Below are 22,396 nucleotides of genomic sequence, written 5' to 3' on the forward strand. Positions count from 1 at the left end.
CAATTAAACTAAGGTGGGGTGAGGAGGTGCCTCTTTCCAAGGTTTGTCTGAGGGGAAGCCTTCAGTCTCAGACTTTGAAAAGCCCTGATTTAGAGAATTCTTTTATCATGACTGCCATTTAGATACTTCCAGGTCATTTCACTCAGTCAGGAACCTTCCTAAGAAAAAAGGACTTTTTGACCCCAGTGGAGGTTTGAGTGGAAATCTGAGTGTTTTGAACTAAATATTCCTGCAGATGGACAGAGGAGGAGTGGATTACACTGCAGGGTGTTTTGAGGAGGTTAAGGAGATGTTGTGATGTTTTTTTTTTTTTTTTTGTTGAAGCTGTTTCAGCTCTCTGAAACACTAAAAGAAAAGAAAGAACATTACACGTATAGTGTTGATTGAAGTGTATGGCCATTTTTAAGCACAGAGGGGGATAACATTTATTGCACAAGATTCATCATCAAGAGCCACACACACATACACTCACAGCCTTTGATTACATTTGATTTTCTATAACAATAATATTTTCTCTTGGCCATCTGGCAATTGGGAACACAAGCATTGTTTTAGCCAAACAGAAAAAATATTTTAAAAAGGTAAACATTATTTCAGCAATATAGGGAAATATAATCCATCAGTATTTTAGTACAATCATTATGGTAAGACATATAGATTATGACTGTTTTCACATCACTCGTGATGACACAACAAGGACAAATATTTGTCACTTTAAAAACAACACCACTGAACCACAGAAACCTCAAATTTCTGCTAAGACGATGAAAGAGTTGAACAGGTCTCTCATATGAGGATATTTCTCAAGTAACATTTACCAACTAACACAACAGCAAAAGGCACATGAGTGAGAGGTAAAAACAAACCTGAATGAAACATGGCACCAGAAGAAAACGGCACAGGAAATGGATTTGAACCTGTGATTCCCCATCTTTTTGATGGGTGGTCCCTTTAAAGTAAATGAAGCATTGCCTCTTTGCAACGTCTCATTGCAGGTTACAAATTATGTCTACAAATTGTGAGAGGTTCCACCCAAAAGAAAAACCAACTTAAATGTGTATAGCAGAAGAACATTTTTCTTCTTTACTTTCCAATTAATTATCTCAAGAGCCCTCAGATTTATCTTGTGACATGATTGAAGGGGTCCCAACCCTCAGGTTGGGAAGCACTGGAGCAGGGAGCATATGTCGAGAGGAAGAATCATGAAGACTGAAAACTGCTTCTAATGTAAACAGAAGACAAATAACCATCCAGTTGTGGGAACCTGGCATTAGGATATAACATGATGAACATAATACTTTCATTGAAGGGGAAAATGATGTCAGAGGTTACTTGGTGTATGACTCCGTGTTGTTGGGTCATTTAGACTCACAGTGAAATACAGCAATAAAATACTTTCCTAACATCTTGAAAACTAGTTTACACCTGATTACAAGAAAAAAAAACCTGACACAAGTGGCACAAGCTACCAGCAAATGGTCTCTTTACCATCTACATATTTATCATTCAACTTTCAATAAATACAGTCACAATATGAATCGTAATAATATTTGCTCTTCTCTGATTCTGATTAGACTTCTAGAGATGTTCTTACTTCATAGTACAACAGGTTTCGCATTTGGCACGGGAATAAAATATCATATTTTACAATAAAACTATAATGCTGGTAATAAACTAAAATAGAATCTACACTGTATAAAAATAATTGGCATATTATAAATGTAAAATCATTCTACTAAAGGCTTGGTTAAGGAAGTTACTGCAGTTTATGTGACGGTAAACTGCAACCAGCTGCAGTCTGGGTCCTCTGGTTTTAAAACCGTATTAGGCACAAGAGGAGACAGAGAGCAACACAAACTCAAGAAAATCCAGTATGACACCTGCATACCTGCAGTAAACATCAGTAAAACAGCTGTGATGGTGAGAAATAATGTTCTTCACTGGAAGAGGTTATTTTACAAAGAGGGTTCATAAAGACAGTGAAATATCTGCAAAAATGTTGTTTATAAGCAGTCATGAAGGAGTCATGTTAATGGCTCTAATATTCAGGTTTTGTTTCACATTTTTAAACTGGTTTTCAGTTATTTGGCTGACTTTATAAACCCACTTTGTGTAGTTGACTCTTGGTCCTATCAGGTGTCTTGATGCTGAGCATCAAAGCTCTGCATACACTCCAGCTGTCCAGATGTTAGCAACACTGAGCCTCCATCAGGATTTCTTTCCTCTCTGCAGCCCCTATCTATGAGCATAAGACACTGATCTAAGCCTCTAACCCTCAAGAGCTGGTTTTATGATACAGAGGGGGTCTTCTAAACTCAGGTCTGTGTCTGATGCCCGGGAAGCAGGAGGCCAGCGCATTTTCTGTACGTCCAGCAGCTCAGTCCGTCTTCCAGACCGTGTTCAGGACTTTCACCACCTCCTCATAGATGATGAAAACTATGGCCACATCCAGACACACACGACCCAGGCGTGGAACTGTCCCTTTATAGAAACTACAGGTGGACAGAGACGGAGAGAGGTGGATATAATATATCACTGTTCAGGAGAAAGGCACATTTAATAATAGCTCACACATGTCTATATACAGTTTTCAGTACAGTAAAATTCTGAATAACATTATCTAGCATCATTAAGCATAAAACAACATCCCTGACAATTAAACGCATAACACTGTAGATGGCTGGAATACCTGGAATATGCAAAATTTCCATGAGTTTTTTAGGAGGTAAAAAAACAGGTTTAGTGTTTTTTCTATTGGTTTTGTTTTTTTGTACATATGTTAGTGCATGTACATGTGCATGTTAAAGACTCTCTCCTGTTAAACTGTTGACCTTCCCCATATTTATAACACACAGGCAAATACCCACTAAAGGTCTGCAGCTTGACTCAGAACTGGCTTTTCTTCTCCTTGTTGTGTAAGTAACTTGATGGCAACACAATGTTATCCCCACATGGCTGGTTTCATTAGTGACCAGCTGCAGTGGTGGTGTTTGCTGACTTGCTGTTACTCATATAATGGATTTGTTTGGCAAATGTTGCGATCACTAGCTCGCTTACTGTCAGCATCGATGTGGAGCACATCACAGCAATGCTAGCGTGGGCTAATGATTGGATTGGATAGTTTTTTTGTTGGCTCTCATGTACGGGGGGTAAATTCATTCAGTTGTGCTCCTTGTTGTGCTGTGTAGTGGTCGCTTTCACTGGGCTTAAAGTAACATCTTCCTGGCTGATAATGTGAAGGGGAGGGGGCGAGAGTGTTGGAGTTGAGGCCAACTAAGCATTTGTTTTGGTCTGAGGTGCTAGTGGTCTAGTGCGACATCTGGTGGCAGTGAGAATCGTTTCCAGAACCATGAATAAATACATGCTGTGACACCAAACTAAACAAAGTGGAGGCGTACTCACGCTGCCAAGCCCTCATATCTCAGGATCTTCACAGCACAGTCTAGTGTGCTTTTATATTTATGTGCTTCCAGACCCTTCGGAAAGAAAAAGAAAGGAAAGGAAAGGCATTGTCACCAGTCGGAAGGAAGAAACACAATCATTGAACATGTGCTTTTTAACAGTTTTCATATTATGTACCTGCATCCGAGTCTTGATGACGTCTAGTGGGGTGTTTCCAAATACACTGGCTGCTCCTGCTATGGCCCCAAAGGTTCCAGTCACCAAGGGATTGATAGCTTTGTTGGGGTTATCACCTGGTGAAGGAACATAACAGAAGAGTCAGTAAGTGTGAGTAGTCGGTTTATGCTTCAGTGCAAACTCAGACCTCGTCTTGAACTGCTGAACAGGGTGGGCACCTTAAAACCCTGCAGGTGATTTGCCAACACAAGAAAATAGATGTGTTCCAGTTCCACTGAATACTAATACAATACACTGTGTACCAATGCTATTATACTGGATCCTATTTCCTCATTTTTATTGTAATAACAAACAAATGCATAAAGTACATATATTCATTCACACTGACCTTTATACCAGTTCTTGAGAGAGGTCATCACAAAGAAGCGGATAGCCTGGTTGGAGCCTTGTTTGAGTACAGTGGCAGTGAGACCTTGGTATGTCCCTCTTAACCCTGTTCAGGCAAAAGAGTGAGAATAAATTCATCAGCCTTTTTTCAATTAAAGGCAACAACAGTATAAACTGTGCAGAACATTTAAAACTACATTTTCAGCTGCACGACCCTGTCTGACCAGTAGATGTCAGGTGAATTACATGCTTTGAAGCTGCTCTTTACCTTGCGCTCTGATGATCTCTCTGACTCCGTGGAAGAATCCTTTGTATTTGGGGTTTGCAGAAGTCTGGTCATGAATGAATTTAACCTTGGGAGATAAAAAAAAAAAAAGGGAACAGGATGTAGTCTGGATCTCTTTGCAGAGACATTTTAAAGAAACAGAGTTCAGGGGATATGCAGGCTCCACCACTGATAAAGGCAGTTGCATGAAGTCTTCTCAGGCCAAATGTATATGCATTAATCAGTTAATTTTGCATGAAAAATACTTATGATTTATACTATGTGGATGCTTATTACTGTAATTTACTAAGAATTGTTTCAGAAAACAACAATTGCAACAGATGTCACAAGTCAGGCTTGGAAAAACAACTATGAACTTTTGCTGTGCATAATACGTGATTGTCCAGAAATGACAATATACACAAAATCACTTAGTGCACATGACACTAAAAATCAAACCCATCAAACCAGAAATCTGACTGCAGATCAGTTAGTAACATACCTTGACAGTTTCCATGGGACAGACCACCAAAACAGCCTCCATCACTCCAGCTCCGAGTCCACACAGCAGGCCTCTGGTGCTGTCCAGCCGGCCGGACTCATCCTTTGCACGGTTACTGAGGAACTCGAACATCCCGAACCTGAGGAGGAGAATAGAGTCAGCATGGAACTATGGGAAAAGTCACCACAGGAGTGTCCAGAACTGATGCAAATGGAGCGAATAACAATGATTTTTGTGATTACTACAGGAGGCCTTTGAAATTACACGCAAAACAGATCTATGAGACATTTTATGGTACATATTCTTACTAAGATTATCTCAACCTTCAACGTTGCAAACTAGAAGTAACATTTTTTACACTTTTTACACTTTTATCCCCATTTGTCGGTGATACATTTCTTCTCCGTAAGGCTGAGATATTAAACCGCTCTGTACCTGGAATAAAGCTGTTTTAATCATCCAAGACTATATTCAATGTAATGTGTATTTAATATAAAGGCTGAAGTAAACGAATGAAGTAAAAACAAACAGATGCTAATTTTCCAGCTACACATGAGGTTCTTTGTATTAAGACATAATCACTACACCTTTAACACATGAAAAAAGGCCACATATTGCGAAATAATTACGCTACCCCCGTCAGCAGAAACCGACCACAGAGGAGAACATAAAACTAGTTTCCTCTCCATGTCTCACTGAGTACAAATAAAAGCAGAACCATGGATGCACCTCAAGGCAAAGAACCTGCTTCTAACTCAGATGTTTTTTTGTGGAGACAAACTGCTGAAAGTGCAGAATGTACTTAAGGCCTTTACTTTATTGTCCTTCCTCCTTCCTAATTAAAGATGCACCAATAAACGTGCAGTGTCTCAGTAACCGGAAAGTGACCAGCAACAGCTGCCATGGAAGCCAGCCCAGACAGAGAGAGAGAGAGAGAGAGAGAGAGAGAGAGAGAGAGAGAGAGAGAGAGGTGTGCTTTGTGTATCTCTTTAATCAGAAAATGTTGTGCCAGCGAGTCCTTTACAAGAAAGGTTATTTATAGATGGAATTGAATTGTGGTGAAGGCAGGACGCTGCCCGGTACGTTTAGCAAAAGGGGGCGGGGGAGGACAGACTTGCTCTTGACGAATGCTTTGTCTTCTCACAGTCTGCTTGAACCATCTATCTGCCATCGCCATAGGTTTTGGACAGAAGTAAACAGAATTCATCTCTTATACTAGGCTCAGGTGATTTTAGTTTTCTTCTCCATCTGCCTGTTCATTGAAAGATTTTCCTCCCCTCATTAACCTTCCACATCTGTTCCCCTGTCCCCCTCCTCACACAGGTATAGTTTGTTTTGAAAGACAGGTTCCTCCCAATTAACTGACTCCCACTGTCGAGCAGGAACAAACAACGCATAAAAATAAATCAATTCATCTGCGTCTTTTTGCGCACCACTCGCTGACTACAAACAGATTTTTAGCTTTGGAGAAAGTAAAAACTAAAACAGTATATTTCCCTACAGCTTGCTCAGACTGCACGGAGATGGCTGTTCACTTACTAACCTTGTGAAACAAATGCTATTCATTAAAAGCTGCTGGAGAGAAATATGGCACCGTCAGGCCTGCTCCTTTTCCAATTTACTCTCCATATTCCCCCAATCCATTTAACAAGCGAACTAAACTTTACAGAATATTACACATCATGTTTTGGCTGACAGTCCACAGTCAAAGATGAGTCATTCTGGGCAGCAGTGAGCCACCCAATCTTCATTAGTGGGTCTGTCTACAAGGTCAGCCCTGCTGATGAGAAGAGGAGGTGAAGGAGAGATGAGAATAGTGGAGTGGATGGGAAAGAAGAGAGACACAAAGCAGACTGGGCAGACAGGAGAGAGGGATGTACATATGGATGAAGGGTTAAGGAGAGAAAAAGGTCAAAGGCTCCCTTGTCCGTCGCTCTCATACCTCCCTCACAACCCTCCTCCAGGTTGTACGGCACATGATGGTGCATAGGCAATCAGTTAATGGGGTGGGAGAGAAAGAGGGCTGAAGAGGCAAAAGAGCGATAGGAAGGGGGGAGGGGAAAGAAGATAGAAAAGAAGGTAACGGATCGAACAAACGGCTCAGAGGAAGTGATAGTGAATGGATCCATGCCAAGGTATTCTCCATAAATCAAAACTAACTGTTCAAATCTGAACCATTCAAACTCTCCATCATGTTTCATTACTGCTATATTCCCTAAGTCCATGGTTCCAGCCGTGGGTTTAAGGACCACGTCATAGGATCACACATGATTAACATGATGGAAAAACAGAATAAAATATATTTCTGCTCTGAAAAATTATGTATAGTTTTTTCTAATTTGCCTCAAATCTTAGCCTTTTTTGTCCTTGTGAATTACTGGAGGTTTGTATCTCTGTATCTCCCTAGAAAACATTAAAATAAAGTAAGGGGAAACATTTTTGTTAAACAGGTCATAGCCCATAGACGACATGTAAACTGTAATGATGACTCACAAGCTTTGTTTTAAGGGGTCGCACGCTGAATTGGCTGGGAACCACCGGCATAAATAGCTCAGTCTAAATGTATATACCCCACAGACAGTAGATCATATACGTTTTAATTTTTAATGTAGCCACTACCTGAGCAGAAAGAGGATGTGGCTTAAACCTCTATACTCCTACATGTCATATATCCGAAGAGAAAACTCCTTAGAGCAGAAAACTGACTGACACACTCATACAGTATGTGCACACACACACATACACACAGGGACACACAGACACTGTACATAAACCTATACACACCCAGTACAAACACAAGTCTCCCTCTCTGTACCCCTATTGAGACCCTGCCTGAGTTTGAGTGGCATCTTTGATCCGCCTGGCTGGGCCTGTCTCTCCATCGAACAGACAGGCTCTACCCTCCAGCATAACACACACACACACTAACACACACACAGAGACACACACACGCACACAGAAAGAAAGAGAGGGAAGGAATAAGAGAATGAAAAGGAGAACAAAAACGATGACAATAAAAGCGCTTGACTTCTTTTTGTGCAATTTGTGTGCATGTATGTGTGTGTGTGTGTGTGTGTGTGTGTGTGTGTGTGTGTGTATGTGTGTGTGTGCAACATGCACACTTGTCTGGAAATAAATGTCATATCTGTGAAAGAATAACGTAATTATACTGGAGGCTAGTGTGGCATTTATGCCTTGCGTTGTGGGTAATGGACTAGAATAATTGGAGAGTGTGAGTTAGTGGTTCCAGGTAGATGGTCGGGCTTAGCTTAAAGTGTTCATTTTATTCCAGCCTTTACTGCACACATATACACTTTTATTACTATAGAATAAGAACATAATATATGAAAATATTAGAAAATGAAACAGGACAAAAGATTAAAAGCAATGAAGTAATAAACAAGCAATAAAGTACCAATGAAGTGTGTGTGGATGTGTGTGTCAACGCACATGTTTGTTTGGGGTGGTTGCATAATAACACATGGGTTAAGCGATGAACAGAAGGATTTTATGTAAAGTTTATGAGTGTGTCCATGTACACTGTGCGTCAGCTGCGAGTATTTATTTAAAAGGTCAAACACAGTAGATAGATATAAGACGTCATTTCACCTAAAAGTCGACGGTTAGAGGGAAATACTGAGAAACTGCCCAGAAGCAACAGAAACTGGACCACTGTAAAGAGGAGTTGTGTGTTTTTACGTTGTTTCTGCATTTTCAGTAGTCATTTCTAATTTTTCTAATTGGCAGGAATCAAGCCTGAACTCATCTCGTTACTGTACTTACTTGTAACTTGTAAAACTGTTACTCACCGGACTGCAGATTTGGGTATGGAGCCATAGAGCAGTGAGCTAAGGCCTCTGTACAGTCCTTTGACACCATGACCCTGAACTGTCTGTTTCACACAGTCACCTGGAGGAGGACACACAAACACACACATTACAGAATGTCCAAAATGACTGAATACAAGAAGATATGTAGTACATTACAATTAAGTATTTAACAGTTTTCATCCTCTAAACAGCAAAATCAATGTAGTGCAACAGTGTTTTTTTATTCTTGATTCATTTACTTTTTATTTTATTTTTCACTGTGTCAATCAGTATTTAATCAAAGGCAACACAACATGACTGTTTGTTACTCTAATCAATCATGACATGGCTGAACTGAACCACAGACTGATTTCCCCAAAACTTGATGTTGTTCTTTGCTTTCTGGCTCTTGGAGACGTCAGTGCAGTAATCCATGTTGTGCTAGCAAGCCAAACACACAACTGCGTAAGAAAAGCAACAGCTGTCACGAACGCTCATTACCGTGGTCTCCGATCCTCAGAGCTCCAGCCAACATTAGCGGATCCTGTGTGTGTTTGTGTGTGCGTGTGTGTGTGTGCTAGTATGCATAGATGGTGAATGTGTATGTGTGCAATGGTCTGTTCTAAGTCATATAAACAAGCACAGTGACAGCCTGCCAGAATCCCAGATGTACCTGGGGATGATGGGTAATGAGATAATGAGCTCCTGAGAGAGGCAGAGAAACGAGATGAAGAACAGATAGATAGATAGATAGATAGATAGATAGATAGATAGATAGATAGATAGATAGATAGATAGATAGATAGATAGATAGATAGATAGATAGATAGATAGATAGATAGATAGATCGATAAATAGATAGACAAACAAAAGGAACACTATTTAAAACACACATCATACTCACCTATTCCTCTGTATTTAGGTGGATTGGCCTTCTCGTCCAGCTGTAATTGGGTCTTGACATACTCTGTGGGGAAGGTGATGCAGATCTCTATGCCCCCTGCAATTCCACCTGAAAAACACAGAAAACCAGAGCAGATGTCCATCAATGTGAACAGTATAAAGAACGGGCCTCAATGAAACTGGAATCGATGATCGTAAGCACAGAGGACGAGTCAGGATAGTCATCTTTGCTGACATAAACTTAACGTACTAGGTCTGGCTGGCTGCAGCCTTACCAAGCCCATTCCCCTTCCCCCTTATGAATTACAAGGAGGTACCATTACATCATGGATCATTACAGTGACTCCACAAATGGCTTTCCCTCCATAAACATTAAAAGCACTGCTGCTGTGTGAGGAAGAGTAACGAGCTGGGCAAAGATGAATCAACTGCCACAGCTAAACTGCACAGTGACTGTGCTTTCTGAGGAACGAGCAGAGAGTCAACACCAGCAAAGGAAATGTTGCTGCCCCTTAAATGACGGACTAGTTTCTGCACCATACATTTAGTGAATGAACGTGTGACTGACTGCTCGAGGGTCCAGCTTGAAACCCGCCACAGTTGATGAGTTTGAGTCAATGAGGACGAGTGTCCAAAAGCGAAGCTAATGCAAAACAATGAGTCACGGGGGAAGGAGGGAAAGGGGGGAGAGCAAGGGCTGACATTAATTAAATTATCTGCTCAGCCTGCAGGGAGGGGCTCCATTACCCTGGCCAAGACCCTCCATTAACTCAATGACACAGACACAGACACGCACACAAGCATACTGTGCAAGGAAGACACGCACACACACACACACACACACACACACACACACACACACACACACACACACACACACACACACACACACACACACACACTCAGGTCACGTGTTCACACAGAAAAATCTGAAAGAATTCTTCCTGTTAATTATGAGTAACATTTGACTGTTTTTGTGCCAAGTCAGGAAACCTGAAATGATCTGACACAACAAACTGATGACTGGGAAGTGAAAAACTGAAATATCTTTCTTTTGCATGAAAAGTCCACATCAGGCTGAAAGAAAAGTGGCCTCAGCAGGAAGTGGTCTGTGATTTTCTCTGTTTCTGGGAATCACCAGCTGTGATCAGATGTTAACATGCATTTGCAAAGATTTACTGAAGAAAAACTTGCACCTCAGATTCCTTAGAGGCTTTTATGAAAAAGAGTCTTCCCATGTTTCATCTTTTAAATTATTCACATGACATGAGTTTTTTGTTTGTAGGCAATGACTCATTTCTATAAAATTATTGAAAGGAGCAAAGATGCGCTGAGAACAGAGGTAGGATTTTTCTATAATAAGTCTTGACAAGGCTGATGAGGCTCGGCAGCGTGGCACACCTCACATGTCACTGTTGCGGCTGCTGTCAAAACTTTTATCACCATGGCACCTAACAGCATCGCCTCTACTTAAGATACACATATATATAACTCTCAGCATGCAGGGGAGGAATATAAGTGGATGCTGAAAGTTTCCATACGCACTTATCTTCCTGATATTATGTTGTAGTCATTTTTGCATAACCTACACCTCGTCTGTCTCCAAGCCTAAAAAGCCTCTGACACATCTGCTTCACTTTATCTTCATCTCCTCCTCTGTGAGTGCAGCTGATTTAATGAGGGAAATTATACGTTTTTAATTAAGGCTGCACAACTTTTTAATAATCTCATCTGTCATCTAAAAAATTCTAATTGGGATTTGGGATTCACATCTTTTACAATAAATGTGTCATAGCGTTAGTAGATTGTATATTTTCTTAATATTGTATTACATGTTATTTTTGGTCTGTCTGAACGTGACCAAATCATTTACTAATATAACACAGTTTCACACTATAACATGTGATCCTGAGTATTTCAGTTAATATCAAACATTGATAGAGATAAGTCTGTGATGGTTGGCACAATAATCATTTAAACAAACCCATCACTGATTATACTTGGATTCACCTGAATCATGACATTCACGTGGTCTCCCACACACTCTCTGTAACACACACACACACACACACACACAAACTTTAATCACCAGGCCAGTGAGCTGTAATTCCTCTAATCTCAGTAAATGTTGGCCAGCTGAGACGTAACAGAAATCACATGCTCCATTCCAGCCGCCCTGATCCAGGATCAGTGGGTCAGTGTGTCTCGTAGAAGAAGAAACAATAAACTTCATTCATCTGTTTTAAGCCAAGACAGAGCTGCACGTGAAAACCAACCAGCAGTCACTTACAGGCAGCGACTCAGCAACAGATACAAACACTCGATCAATCCTCATCAGACACACTGGGCCTGTGGAGGAGAAGCAGCTCGTTTGTCTTCTAGTCCACGTTGCAGCCTACATCCAATACACAGACACACACACACACACACACACACACACACACACACACACCTCACAGATGACACCTTAAATGACTCCTGTGTAGCTGCCAAACGTGGGTTACCCAAGAAAAATGGCCATTAATCTTTATCTTCGCAGGCTCGCTCTCCTCTCCTGTTCTTCATTTTTCACTCAGCAGCACCTTCCTTCCTCTCTCCTCAACCCCCCAACCACTCTTCTCCGCACCGTGTCATAAAATCAATGCATCCACATGGATCTCTGACACTTAATATTACACCAAAAGAAATGGAAATGGCATTGGAGTGATACTAGAACCCAGAGGCGATGAAAAACAGCGTGGCTTCCACAGACTCTTAAAATCTTAAAACTTCCATAAACTAAGCAGCAGTTAAATAAATCAGACTCATACTGACTGAGCTTATGTACTCCCTGTCCAGACTGGGTACATTTATAACTTCATCAATAACCTTCAGCCTCCACAGCTGGGCTCCAGCTAGTATAGCTGCCACACACTGCCTGGCCAAAAGTATGTGGACACCCGAAAATGACATCCATATGCAATTGAGGAACATCTCATTTCAAAACTGTCAGATTCTCCACTCTTCTGCAAAGGCTTCCTACAAGGTTTTGGACCCTGGCTGCAGGGATTTGCTCCCATTCAGCCACAGGAACAATAGCATCATTGAGAACTGAGGATGCGTGTTAAGGCCCGGTTGACAGTTTGGATATAGGTTCATTCCAACAGTGTTCACTCGATTTTTTGGGTTTGTGGACTTCACTTCATGCACGGGGGCCTTGTCATATTGAGACAGGAAAAGGTCTTTTTTCCAAACTGCTATCCAAAAGTTAGAGGCAGAGCCCAGAGGAAGCCAGGTGAGCACGCAGGCAGCCAGCTGACAGGGAGGGACAGTTTCTGAGGTGCTCTCCTGCCTCTTTCAGTGACTCTAATGAGCACCCGACACATCTGGTCGACTCAGAAACTACATTTTTCTACTGACAACCTGACATGGTCTCTGAATGTGGCATGTTCTAAACATATCTGTAGCTCCATGTCCTTCGTAATAAACATTTCTGACTACGCTTTAGCCTGCTGCCTTGTTGAGTAGCTGTGGATTTAAGATTCCATTATTGACTAAGTTCAATTCAAGCAGTAAAACTGACACAAAACAGTCGACAATGTGTATCTGCACATGTGTGTTTGTGCTTGTGTTTATATGTGCATGTGCCAGCAAATTAACCAGTTTTGCAAGAGAACCTATCTATTATTTATCCAGATGTTCCTTCTTTAGATTATTATCTCTCACTTTAAACTCTCTGAAGTCTGAGGGAAAGATGTTATTATGTCCATATCTCCAGTCCAAATGGAGAACATAGCCAGAGGTACGATGTACTTCAAACATGAGGTGTCCTATTAATAGAGCCGTAATATTTCTGTTTGCCTTCGCGAAAAACATGAAAAGAATTATTCATCTGACGTCTCTGGCCTTTCAGGCTTCCTCTGTCCTGAACAACACTCCCTAATGCTACACTGATGCTTAATTACAGGAAAGATGTTGATGAATTTTACATGGAAACTGTTTGAACTGCTACAAACCCTGCAGCATGCAGATTGTACACTGAAACACACTAAACAGGACAACTATGCACGGATTGTTCCAGAGGCCGGCAGCCTTTTCGCAGTTGACGGATAAAACCATATTTTAAATTTACATCACTTACATAATATGTTAATTGATTACCAATCTTGATAGATGATTAGTCAGTTCATTTTAACACAATGGTTCAAGTGAATTTAACAACAGAGTACACCGCAAAGTGTATATTGAGTCTACTCTTTCTTTTTTTAGCATTTCGTTATTACATGATCATGCAGTTACTGGCAATAATCAGTATTTTTATATTAACAATGGATCCCATACCTATGTGTTTGTGATGAACCCACAGAGACTTACCCCTTGACTCTGCAGTTCCTCTCAGCTCTACAGAGCATTTTAGTTTCTTTCAGCTCATTGTTTGGTTTGTGAACTTTACTGGCTCGGTCTCTCTTCAGCGTGGTCTCCAGACACAGTAAGCAGCTGTGTTCATTGAAAAAGCTCAAAAAACCCCTCCATACACGACCTTTTCGGGTCCAAACACAGTGGAACATTTAGCAGCCAAAGAGCCAGATATATGCCTCATGAGAAATCTGGTTTTAAAGAAAGATGCTTGTTGGCAAACCATCTTTCAAGTCTTATGACAAGTAATTACTTGAAACCAAGTTACCCTTAAACACTGACAAAGATTTATAGCAACTGCATGTTCACTCCCTGCAAGTTAAATTTCTACACTATAGTGAAATTAATTAAACTCAGTGGTTGAGAGAAAATATGCTTAAGAAACAGGTAAGCAGAATGTTCAGTGCATTGATCTGTAATTAATGTGATGAAACCTGCAAATGAATGTCCAAGCCACTGACAAATTGAAACATGAAAAAATGAAATAATAAGCTGACCATCATATCTCTTGTGCTGTATTCAAATGACAGCACTAATTCCTACACTGCTGTTTGCTTGTGTGTCCGTGGCTGCATTATACCAACATCTAGCTGAAAAGCTGTTACACTGGGGGTGGTTGGGGATTGAACAGAGGAGTGGACTGTGATTTATTATTACTCAGGCTCTGCAAGAAACAGTGTATGGGAGTGGACTGTGTGCGTCGCCTGTGACGTGAGGGAACGGGGAGTAAGCCACAGTTTGACGAGCCCTCTGAGCCTGAGAGGAGACAGCCACTCACGAAACCTAACTGGCTGCCCTGAGGCTGGAGAGAGAGCGTGGGGAAAAAATGAAAAGAGAACAGGAAAAGTGACAAAAAACCGAGGCTGTCTCTGTGGAAAATCCACTCTATCATGAAATCGAGATTTAAAAAAAAAAAAAAAAGAACTTTCTCTCTCTGTCCACCCCTGTGCTGCTCTGGCTCGACTCGCTCCTGAGCAGAAGGGTTATAAATGAAAGCCCCAGCAGTGTATGACTGCGCAACAGCCAGAAAATCAGGACCAGAGACCCATTTAGACTGCTCTCCCACCCTCAGGCCCCACATAGATAAAACACTCCCCTCCTTCCCTCAGTCATCACCAGTGGCTGCTGAGAGAAGACTTGAACTAACCAATAGCAGCAGAAAAAGCTCTAAAAGCTTTGGAAATGTGCAATGGACACCCCTCCTCCCCGTCCACTGTCTATGTGGGGTCTCTAATCCATTAAGCTATGACCTTCTACTTCTTGCTTTGTCTACTTACAGCCTTCAGGCTTGTACAAGTGCCTTGCTCTCTCCATGTTCACATACTGCTAACCATAACAGATAAATCTAAAGTAGCATTAGCATGGCAGAGCACCAGAAGAGGTGTCAACTGTATTTATTTATGCCACAGCTGAGTGAGAAGAATTTGTATCCAGACGGTGTAAACGATCAGCTGTGGGTTTTTTTTTAATGGACGATATCTCAGGTCAGACTCAGAGAGGCAGTTTATCTGCCGCTGAGTCATCCCAGTGATGCTCCGACATGCTTTCATTTCCAAACCTCTGAGAGACAAAGTGTTCAATCAATGGTTTCTTGACAGTGAGGCCGGGAGGAGTCAGAGGCTGCACAGAGTTGAGACAGAGAGAATGTAATCGTGCTGCCGTTGCAAAACAGGACAGACAGGCTTGAGATGGGCTAAACGTCACTGTGTGGGGAACAGGGTGCAATAGCGGGCCATATCCAGTCAATCAGGCCGAATGGGACGGATGGGGGAAGGGAGCGGTCTCACCACAGCCACATTTCCATGTCTTGGCAGCTGACAGAGTGGCATAAGTCAGGAGAGGTTTTTTTTTTTTTCTCCTCTTCTCATCCCACTCACACCACAAAATCATTAACTCTGCAGTTTACTCAACAGTTGTTTTTATAATTAACATATACTGTAAAGTAAATTACATACATATTTATTAAGAGTGTTTTATCCCTGTTTGATTTATGTCCTGCTGGGTGCTATTGTTGTGTCATTATAGTTTGGTTTATATTGTTTGTAGCCTACTTCAAACCACTTAACAGCGGTGTCAATAATCTAAATCTGAATTGAAAAGGGTGGTAAAAATGTAAATATAAATCTTTTTTGTCATTTACAACAGCACACAATACACTAACTTAGATGATTTCACTAGGCATGTATAAATATTTTAGAGAGACAAATAACTGGTAATAAAGCTGGTAGTAAACTAAATATTTTGACAAGCAATCTGAAGATTTTACCCTGGGCTTAGGGACCTTGTAAAGGGCATATTCGCTATTTTCTGACATTTGATAGCCAAAATGATCCATCAATTGATCAAGGGAATAAAAGGCAGAATAACTCAAATAACTGTAAGTTGCATCCCTGAAGCAGTTTGTTTTTAAACTTCCATCAAAAGGAATTCATTCAGAAGGATAAATTATTCAGCGCATAACTGTTGCCAGAGCACGCGGCTGAAATCAACAGTGTGCTGCCAAATACCAGCATGTAGCCTTAATACAGGAGCACCTCAGAGAACCTCTTCATCAACTGGAGCCGCTGCATCCTGAACATCATCACGGGAGGGGTCCAGGGGTTTGAGGGGGGGGGGGGCAGAGCAGCAGAAATCATGGACCTCAGCGGGAATAAACCAGTGAATTGCAGAAATGACTCAACACCATGACAACAAACATGACTGAAAGAGAGATGAACCAATTGATTACCGATTAATTGATCATTTGTCATTTAAAAATACCAAACCCTTGCTGATTACAGCTTCAGTGTTCTGATGTTGTTTTTTATTACTCTCTATCATAATAATAATAATAATAATAATATTGATAAATTAGTAGGGTTTTGGTTGCTGTTTAAACTAAGCGAATGTTTTGGCTCTGGTTATTCAGATATTCATGAAAAATTTTGACATTGTATTTGAATACATGGTTAACCCATTATTCCAACCCTAATCAATAGCTTGATCAAAAGTTAAAATAATTATTAGTTACAGCCCTAGAATGAAATGCAGAAATGACAGAATCAATCCAGAATATTTTCTGGTTCTGTCACGGTATCAGAGAGCAGAACCACTAACAGACTGGCCACAAACTGATAGAGCAACAACAAAGGTCGCAACAACAGCCCCACCACAGTGTCTATTTAGTATCTGTTCAGGAGCTTTTCAATCACATGACATGATCTTCATCCGCAGATGGATTTTGCCCAGTTCAGGATGAATGAAATTTGAAATTTGGTGGGAAAAGATTTGCTGAAGATGACGTGACATGATCAACAGCTCAACAGTTAGACGTGTTTCTTGTGCTGCGTTGTCTCACCACCACACATATACCTGAGACCTTGCAGGAATGGCTCCCGTTAGTGCCTCAGTGTCCCCTGCACCGCTGGATGAATCACTCTCCTCTAATAGCATTATATAAAGTGCACCAGAGGTGATCTTTAGATGAGGGGAGATAAAATCAGATCAGAGCAGCAGGAAACATCTGAACATGACAGGACACAGGAAGAAAACTGTTGTCTTCTCCTTTTCTCTTTTGCAGCATCTTCAAGGGTGAAGGGGGTTTGAGGGCAATTGGCAGCAGCATAGGATGCAGGGTAGTGACTCTGTTAAAATACCTCGTTTTAATAGCTCACATTATGTGAAAGTCTCCACAAGCTTTCAGCCCCCAAAGCTTAAAGTGAAACATGTCACTTAGGAGAAAAACTCCCAGCAACAAACAAAACTACATGAAACAAAATGCAAAAAAATAGAAACTGACACTGGTACAGCTGCTTTTTTTTTTTTTTTAGTTCCAACTATTTCCACGGCAAAAAAAAAAACATGTTATATCCCCATAACAGCTCTACAAATTACAGCGTGTATCTGTAAGTGAGCGACTACACTAACTTCTCCTCAACTCCACGCTGATGCAGTGGTTTGCTGTTTGCTCTCCACAGCCACGGTGTTTCCAGCAGGCTGTTGAAGCTGTGACAGTGCAGGCTACACCTCTTACTTTGCAGCAAGCAGCCTCATACTAGTTATCTGTAATATCTGCAAACAATAACACTGTTTTATTCAACTTTTGCTTCATTATAATGAACTTACCTGCCAGAATCGCCTTCCCCGGGTGGGTTAATTTCGCTTTCCCCGCCGCCGGCGCCGCTGCCGCCAGACACCGAGGTCTGGGAAACGGGCTGATAAATGTGCCTTTATCCTGCATAACTACTGCAAAAATTCACAGTGAGCTTCCGGTCTAAAGATGTTTATCTTCAAATAGGTGGCTTGCAATGTTTTTTTTTTTTTTTGTTTTTTTGTTTTTTTCTCAAGTAGACTGGAGCGCACAGCACACGGGCGGCCGCTGTCTGATGCGCTCTACCGGGATGCAGGTGATCTCCGATGAGACTCCGGCGGATCTTTCTGTTGACGGTGGGCGGATACCTGGACTGTCAGGGAAGTTAGGGTCCTCTAATATAATCCAATAGCTGTTATATGTAACTATGGCAACGCTGTACCACGACAGAGGTGCGTAATAGGGAAAAGCAAACCGGAAGCGAGGAGGGGCGGACAAAGAGTCCGTATCCTGCTGCCGTGTGGAAGTTTCGTGGCAATTTCTGCGCAAAGCGAGTGAACTTAGACCAGCCTCCGAGCCTGAGGTGTGGCAGCGGTCAGTGGATGTCACACCGGGTGCTTTTATGACAGGGGGAGGGGAGGTGGCCACTTTTGTTCCACGATGGAAGAAGGGCGGGGCGCAGCGTCTCTCTCCCTCTCTCTCCCCCTCTTTCTCTCCCTCTCTCTGTCCGTATTAACATAAAAATGCGTCCCGGCGAGCTGGAATCAAAACGGATTCCATTGTTAGGAAATCTACCACAAGGACCCGGAGCATTTCCCCAGCAGCAGGCAGTAAAAGGTCCAGACCGCACCCTTTCCAAACAGCGAGGCTGCAGCACTCGCGGGAGCAGAAACCATCAATCAGGTCCCGCCAGCTTGGCGACCGAAATGTCAGTCCAGGTCCTGCAAAGGGTGGAAATCAAAGGCGCACCAGAAAACCAACTCCAGCATAAACTATGTTGACATCCGTGAACTCCCCAACCCGCGCAACATACACAGAAAAAGCCGGCCGAGCCCACCAGTGAGCATGTGCTTCTGCTGAACGGGAGCGGAAAGAGATGCATGCAGACAACACGGTGTGAAAACTTTATTCCTCTTTCTGGATGCATGACTTGTGCAGATAAAGGCAGCGCTTCTTGTGCAGCTCAGTTTTGTTTTTTTTTGTTTTGAGTTCCGCTCTGACGATTTGAAGATAACACTGTGGTGGAGACAGCTCCAGCGTATCGCACAGGAAGTACACAATCAACACAACCAGCCAACCCGTCACCGCTTTGCGCAGCCTTACCCCAAGACTCGGCCATTTATTCACCTGCTGTTTTTACATTTTGTCCTTTTCTTACAAAAATCATTATGCTTTTTTTTTTTTTTTTTTTTTAAGACTACAACAACACACTATAGACAATACATACGGTTTTCCATAATATTTGACTTCTTTGATTAGTTAGGTATTTCAATATATCTTAAATTATACACTGTTTTCAGTACAATAATGATTATTTTTCTGGAAACAACTGGCACCAGGATGTGAGCTAATGTTCCCCTGCGTTTTCATCAAGTCTGCTGGAGCTTCATCACCGTGTTCCGTTAGTCGGGTGAGAAAGTTTCATCGAACATCACGTAGGTTTTTGACACAACATTAGTAATATTTGATATACTTGAGTGTAACATGACAATTGTGCTCCTGGTTGCAGCATTATAGTTTGGCAGCACATGCACAGACTACAGCATATAGCATTTTTTTTTTTATTATTATTATTATTATTATTTCACCTTTCTTTCTTACTTTCTTTCTTTTTGTCACATTCATTGTGAAACTCCAGAAGTCTGGTATCAGTGTCCAAAAAGTCAAACTGATGAGATCAACCACTCTGACCCAGCAAAAGGTTCAATGCTGCAAGGGAGTGGGAATTTCATTGAGTGTTTCTTGGTTTGGTAATGTATCCCTCAAAGGCTTTAGAGGCTACACACACACACACACACACACACACACACACACACACACACACACACAGACAGACACACACAGACAGTACTGTAACCTCATAAACAAGTGTTCTTAGTCCATATACAGCAAACACTTTGTACCTGTTGTGAAAGGACAAACAAAACTATTGCACAGTAACTGTCTCGACTAATCAGAGCATGAGACAGTTGTGAAATTAAACATGAACAAATGAGCCTGTTTTTTTTTTTGCCACCTCCTCAAAGTGTGTAAGGCCGTAGCAGTGCTTTAAGAGGGAGGGGGAGAGACACACACACACACACACACACATATATATATATGCCCCTCCACTCCTCATTAACAAAGTCTCTTCCTCATCAGTGCTGAATCTATAGGAAAAAAAGAAAATAAAAACAAAGGGGAAATGCTGCTCTATGGTTAGTAAAGTCTACATGGAACAGCAACAGGACAGAGTGGTTTGGTGTCACTAATGTTATCTTCGGTATGTTAATTCCTCTAGGAGCTGAGAGGTGACTTCATGCGGTGTAGATCAGTGATGCAGTTATATCGTCCTAGTGGAAAAGAGAGGGAGGAGGGGAGGGTCCAACAGCCTTGATGCGGTCCTTCTCAAGTGTGTGTGGAGAAAGTAGAGATGAAGGGTTTCTATTGCAGTTTCAGTGAACTCGGGTGGAGTCTCATTGGGAAAGGAAGGCCCACTTAAGTTTCGGGTGGGGCCTCCGCGTCGTCAGTTGGCCAGTTGAGACCCAGAGCAGCACGGTTCAGCGTGGTTCAGGTCTAAGGTGTGTGAGTGTGTGTAGGGGAGAGAGGGGAGGTGGGGTGGACGAGGCGAGGTCAGGCCTCTACATGTTGAAGCCGTAAGCGGGCTGAGCAGGGTAGCCGGTGGCAGCGGCGGCGGTGGCGGCGGCGGCAGCGGCGGCAGCAGCAGCAGCAGCAGCAGCAGCTGCCTGAGCAGGGTAGCCCGCTGTGGTGGCAGGGTAGCCATAGCCCGAGTACGCTGGCTGGGGAGCCACTGGAGCAGGAGAGGCAGTCAACATCAGCTGCTGGCCTGATCACACAAACAAACACAAGCAAACGCACAGGGTTACATGCTACATATTATTATTAAACTGCAGACAATGTGAATCTGCTACTAACTTAAATTTACTCTAATTGCAATATTTTTTTTAAATTTTTTTTATATAAATTACTAGGCTAAATACAATATAATTAAACTGAGAGGGCCTGCAACCACCAATGACATCTAACCAGATTTTAAACCAACCGATCACCCCAAAGTCCAGAGTCTCTAACCAGTTTTACTATAATTAATACAAACGTGAAAAGCAAGCCAGAACAAAAGAGATGTCACAAACTGATGTATTTAAAAATGTCTCATTCTGAGCAGCAGAGCCCAAATTTTTCCTGATGTTTTGCCAAAATCTGTTTTAATGAAGACAATTAGTACAGTGCAAAAGCACCTATTAAAGGACACATTAAGTAATGCAGAGTCTGAAAAACACAAGGGTCCCAGTTTGTTCTGGACAAACTAGGCATTGTTTGTAATATTATAACGTGCGTTTAACACGCTTTTTCTCACTAAAGGGTCATGCAGCATGAAAACAAAACAAACTAAAAATGATGTTATTTTCTTCCGGGGTGGAAAATGGAAAGTAGAAAAACATTTTAAACTTTTAAACACACTGTCTGTCAGTTGTATTAACTTTATTATTTACATTTCAGTCCTTAAACCTTCATGTTCATTTTACCCAGTTAAACATTATTAGAGGGTGTGGGATTCTTTATTTAGTTCTCAGTCACACATCTTTGTCTGAACATACACAAAAACAGTGGGAGGCAATTTTCTCCCATTCAGGGTTAGGGTTCAGGGTGACTTGCTGCCTGTGCACCTACCAAACACCATCGGCTGAGGCTCCGTCACCTCCTCCTCAGTTTTCCTTTGGCTTTCTGCGTCCTCCAGCTTGTCCACCTGAGGCCAACAAATAAAAGAGGATGGGTCAGATGTAGCTCACTCACGCGCCGCACAGAATAAAACAAAGTCTGATTTCATACATTGTAGGCGTCCTGCAGAAACCTTGTTAACTCACTGTGTACTCAGCTTTGCGGAGTGTTAGAAGATTAGATTTTGAGATTTCAAATGTGTCCTGGTAATATGGATTTAAAATTATGTCTGCTGTCAATAAAGAAGAAAACATAAATAAAAGAGTTTCTCTGGACACCTACAATGTAATGATAGCAGTGATCTGCCAGTTTTATTTATATGACAATTTCTTATTTGAGGCACATCAGACCATAAACTCTGATGCCTCAATTGTAAGACTACATTAATTTTTTAAAAATTTAATATAAAACATATAGATTCTTAAAAATATAACTCGTTAACCCAGCTAATTTATCGTACCCACTTCTTATTGACAAAACTACAAACAGTACTCCACAGTGCAGCTAAGGTTACCCAAGAGAAGATGCCATGCAGGTTTGGTGAGAAT

The 22,396-nt window shown here is 41.7% G+C and overlaps 2 protein-coding genes across 4 annotated transcripts in view; both read right to left on the reverse strand.

Moving 5' to 3' along the window:
• Positions 1-364: 364 nt before the first annotated feature.
• On the reverse strand, positions 365-18,613 carry LOC139624421 (tricarboxylate transport protein B, mitochondrial). Its single transcript, XM_071483520.1, has 9 exons — positions 17,945-18,613; positions 9,447-9,554; positions 8,543-8,642; positions 4,734-4,872; positions 4,235-4,319; positions 3,968-4,072; positions 3,580-3,695; positions 3,403-3,476; positions 365-2,492 (listed from the first exon to the last, which is right to left on the reverse strand). The coding sequence occupies exons 1-9, from the start codon at positions 18,057-18,059 to the stop codon at positions 2,378-2,380; spliced, it is 957 nt and encodes a 318-aa protein (XP_071339621.1). The 5' UTR covers positions 18,060-18,613; the 3' UTR covers positions 365-2,377.
• Positions 18,614-19,210: 597 nt separating this feature from the next.
• cltcl1 (clathrin, heavy chain-like 1) overlaps positions 19,211-22,396 on the reverse strand; it is a 28,269-nt gene continuing 25,083 nt past the window's right edge. For all 3 annotated transcript variants that reach the window (XM_071483519.1, XM_071483518.1, XM_071483517.1), the window contains 2 exons: positions 21,801-21,876; positions 19,211-20,955 (listed from right to left, as the gene is read on the reverse strand). In XM_071483519.1, the coding sequence (XP_071339620.1) occupies positions 20,750-20,955; positions 21,801-21,876 (282 nt within the window). In that variant the 3' untranslated portion in view covers positions 19,211-20,749. The remainder of the gene's footprint in view (positions 20,956-21,800; positions 21,877-22,396) is intronic.

Source organism: Trachinotus anak, unplaced genomic scaffold, assembly GCF_046630095.1.
Source record: "Trachinotus anak isolate AG129_WGS33_773 ecotype Australia unplaced genomic scaffold, CSIRO_AGI_Tana_v1 ptg000008l, whole genome shotgun sequence".
Lineage (NCBI taxonomy): Eukaryota > Metazoa > Chordata > Actinopteri > Carangiformes > Carangidae > Trachinotus > Trachinotus anak.

Coding starts and splice junctions, on each gene's coding strand:
- LOC139624421 (XM_071483520.1), bottom strand. CDS start 18,059: ATGCAGGATAAAGGCACATTTATCAGCCCGTTTCCCAGACCTCGGTGT. Junction 4,873..8,542: donor ATACCCAAATCTGCAGTCCG/GTGAGTAACAGT, acceptor TCTCCTCCTCAG/GTTCGGGATGTTCGAGTTCC. Junction 4,073..4,234: donor AGAGATCATCAGAGCGCAAG/GTAAAGAGCAGC, acceptor TTGCCTGAACAG/GGTTAAGAGGGACATACCAA.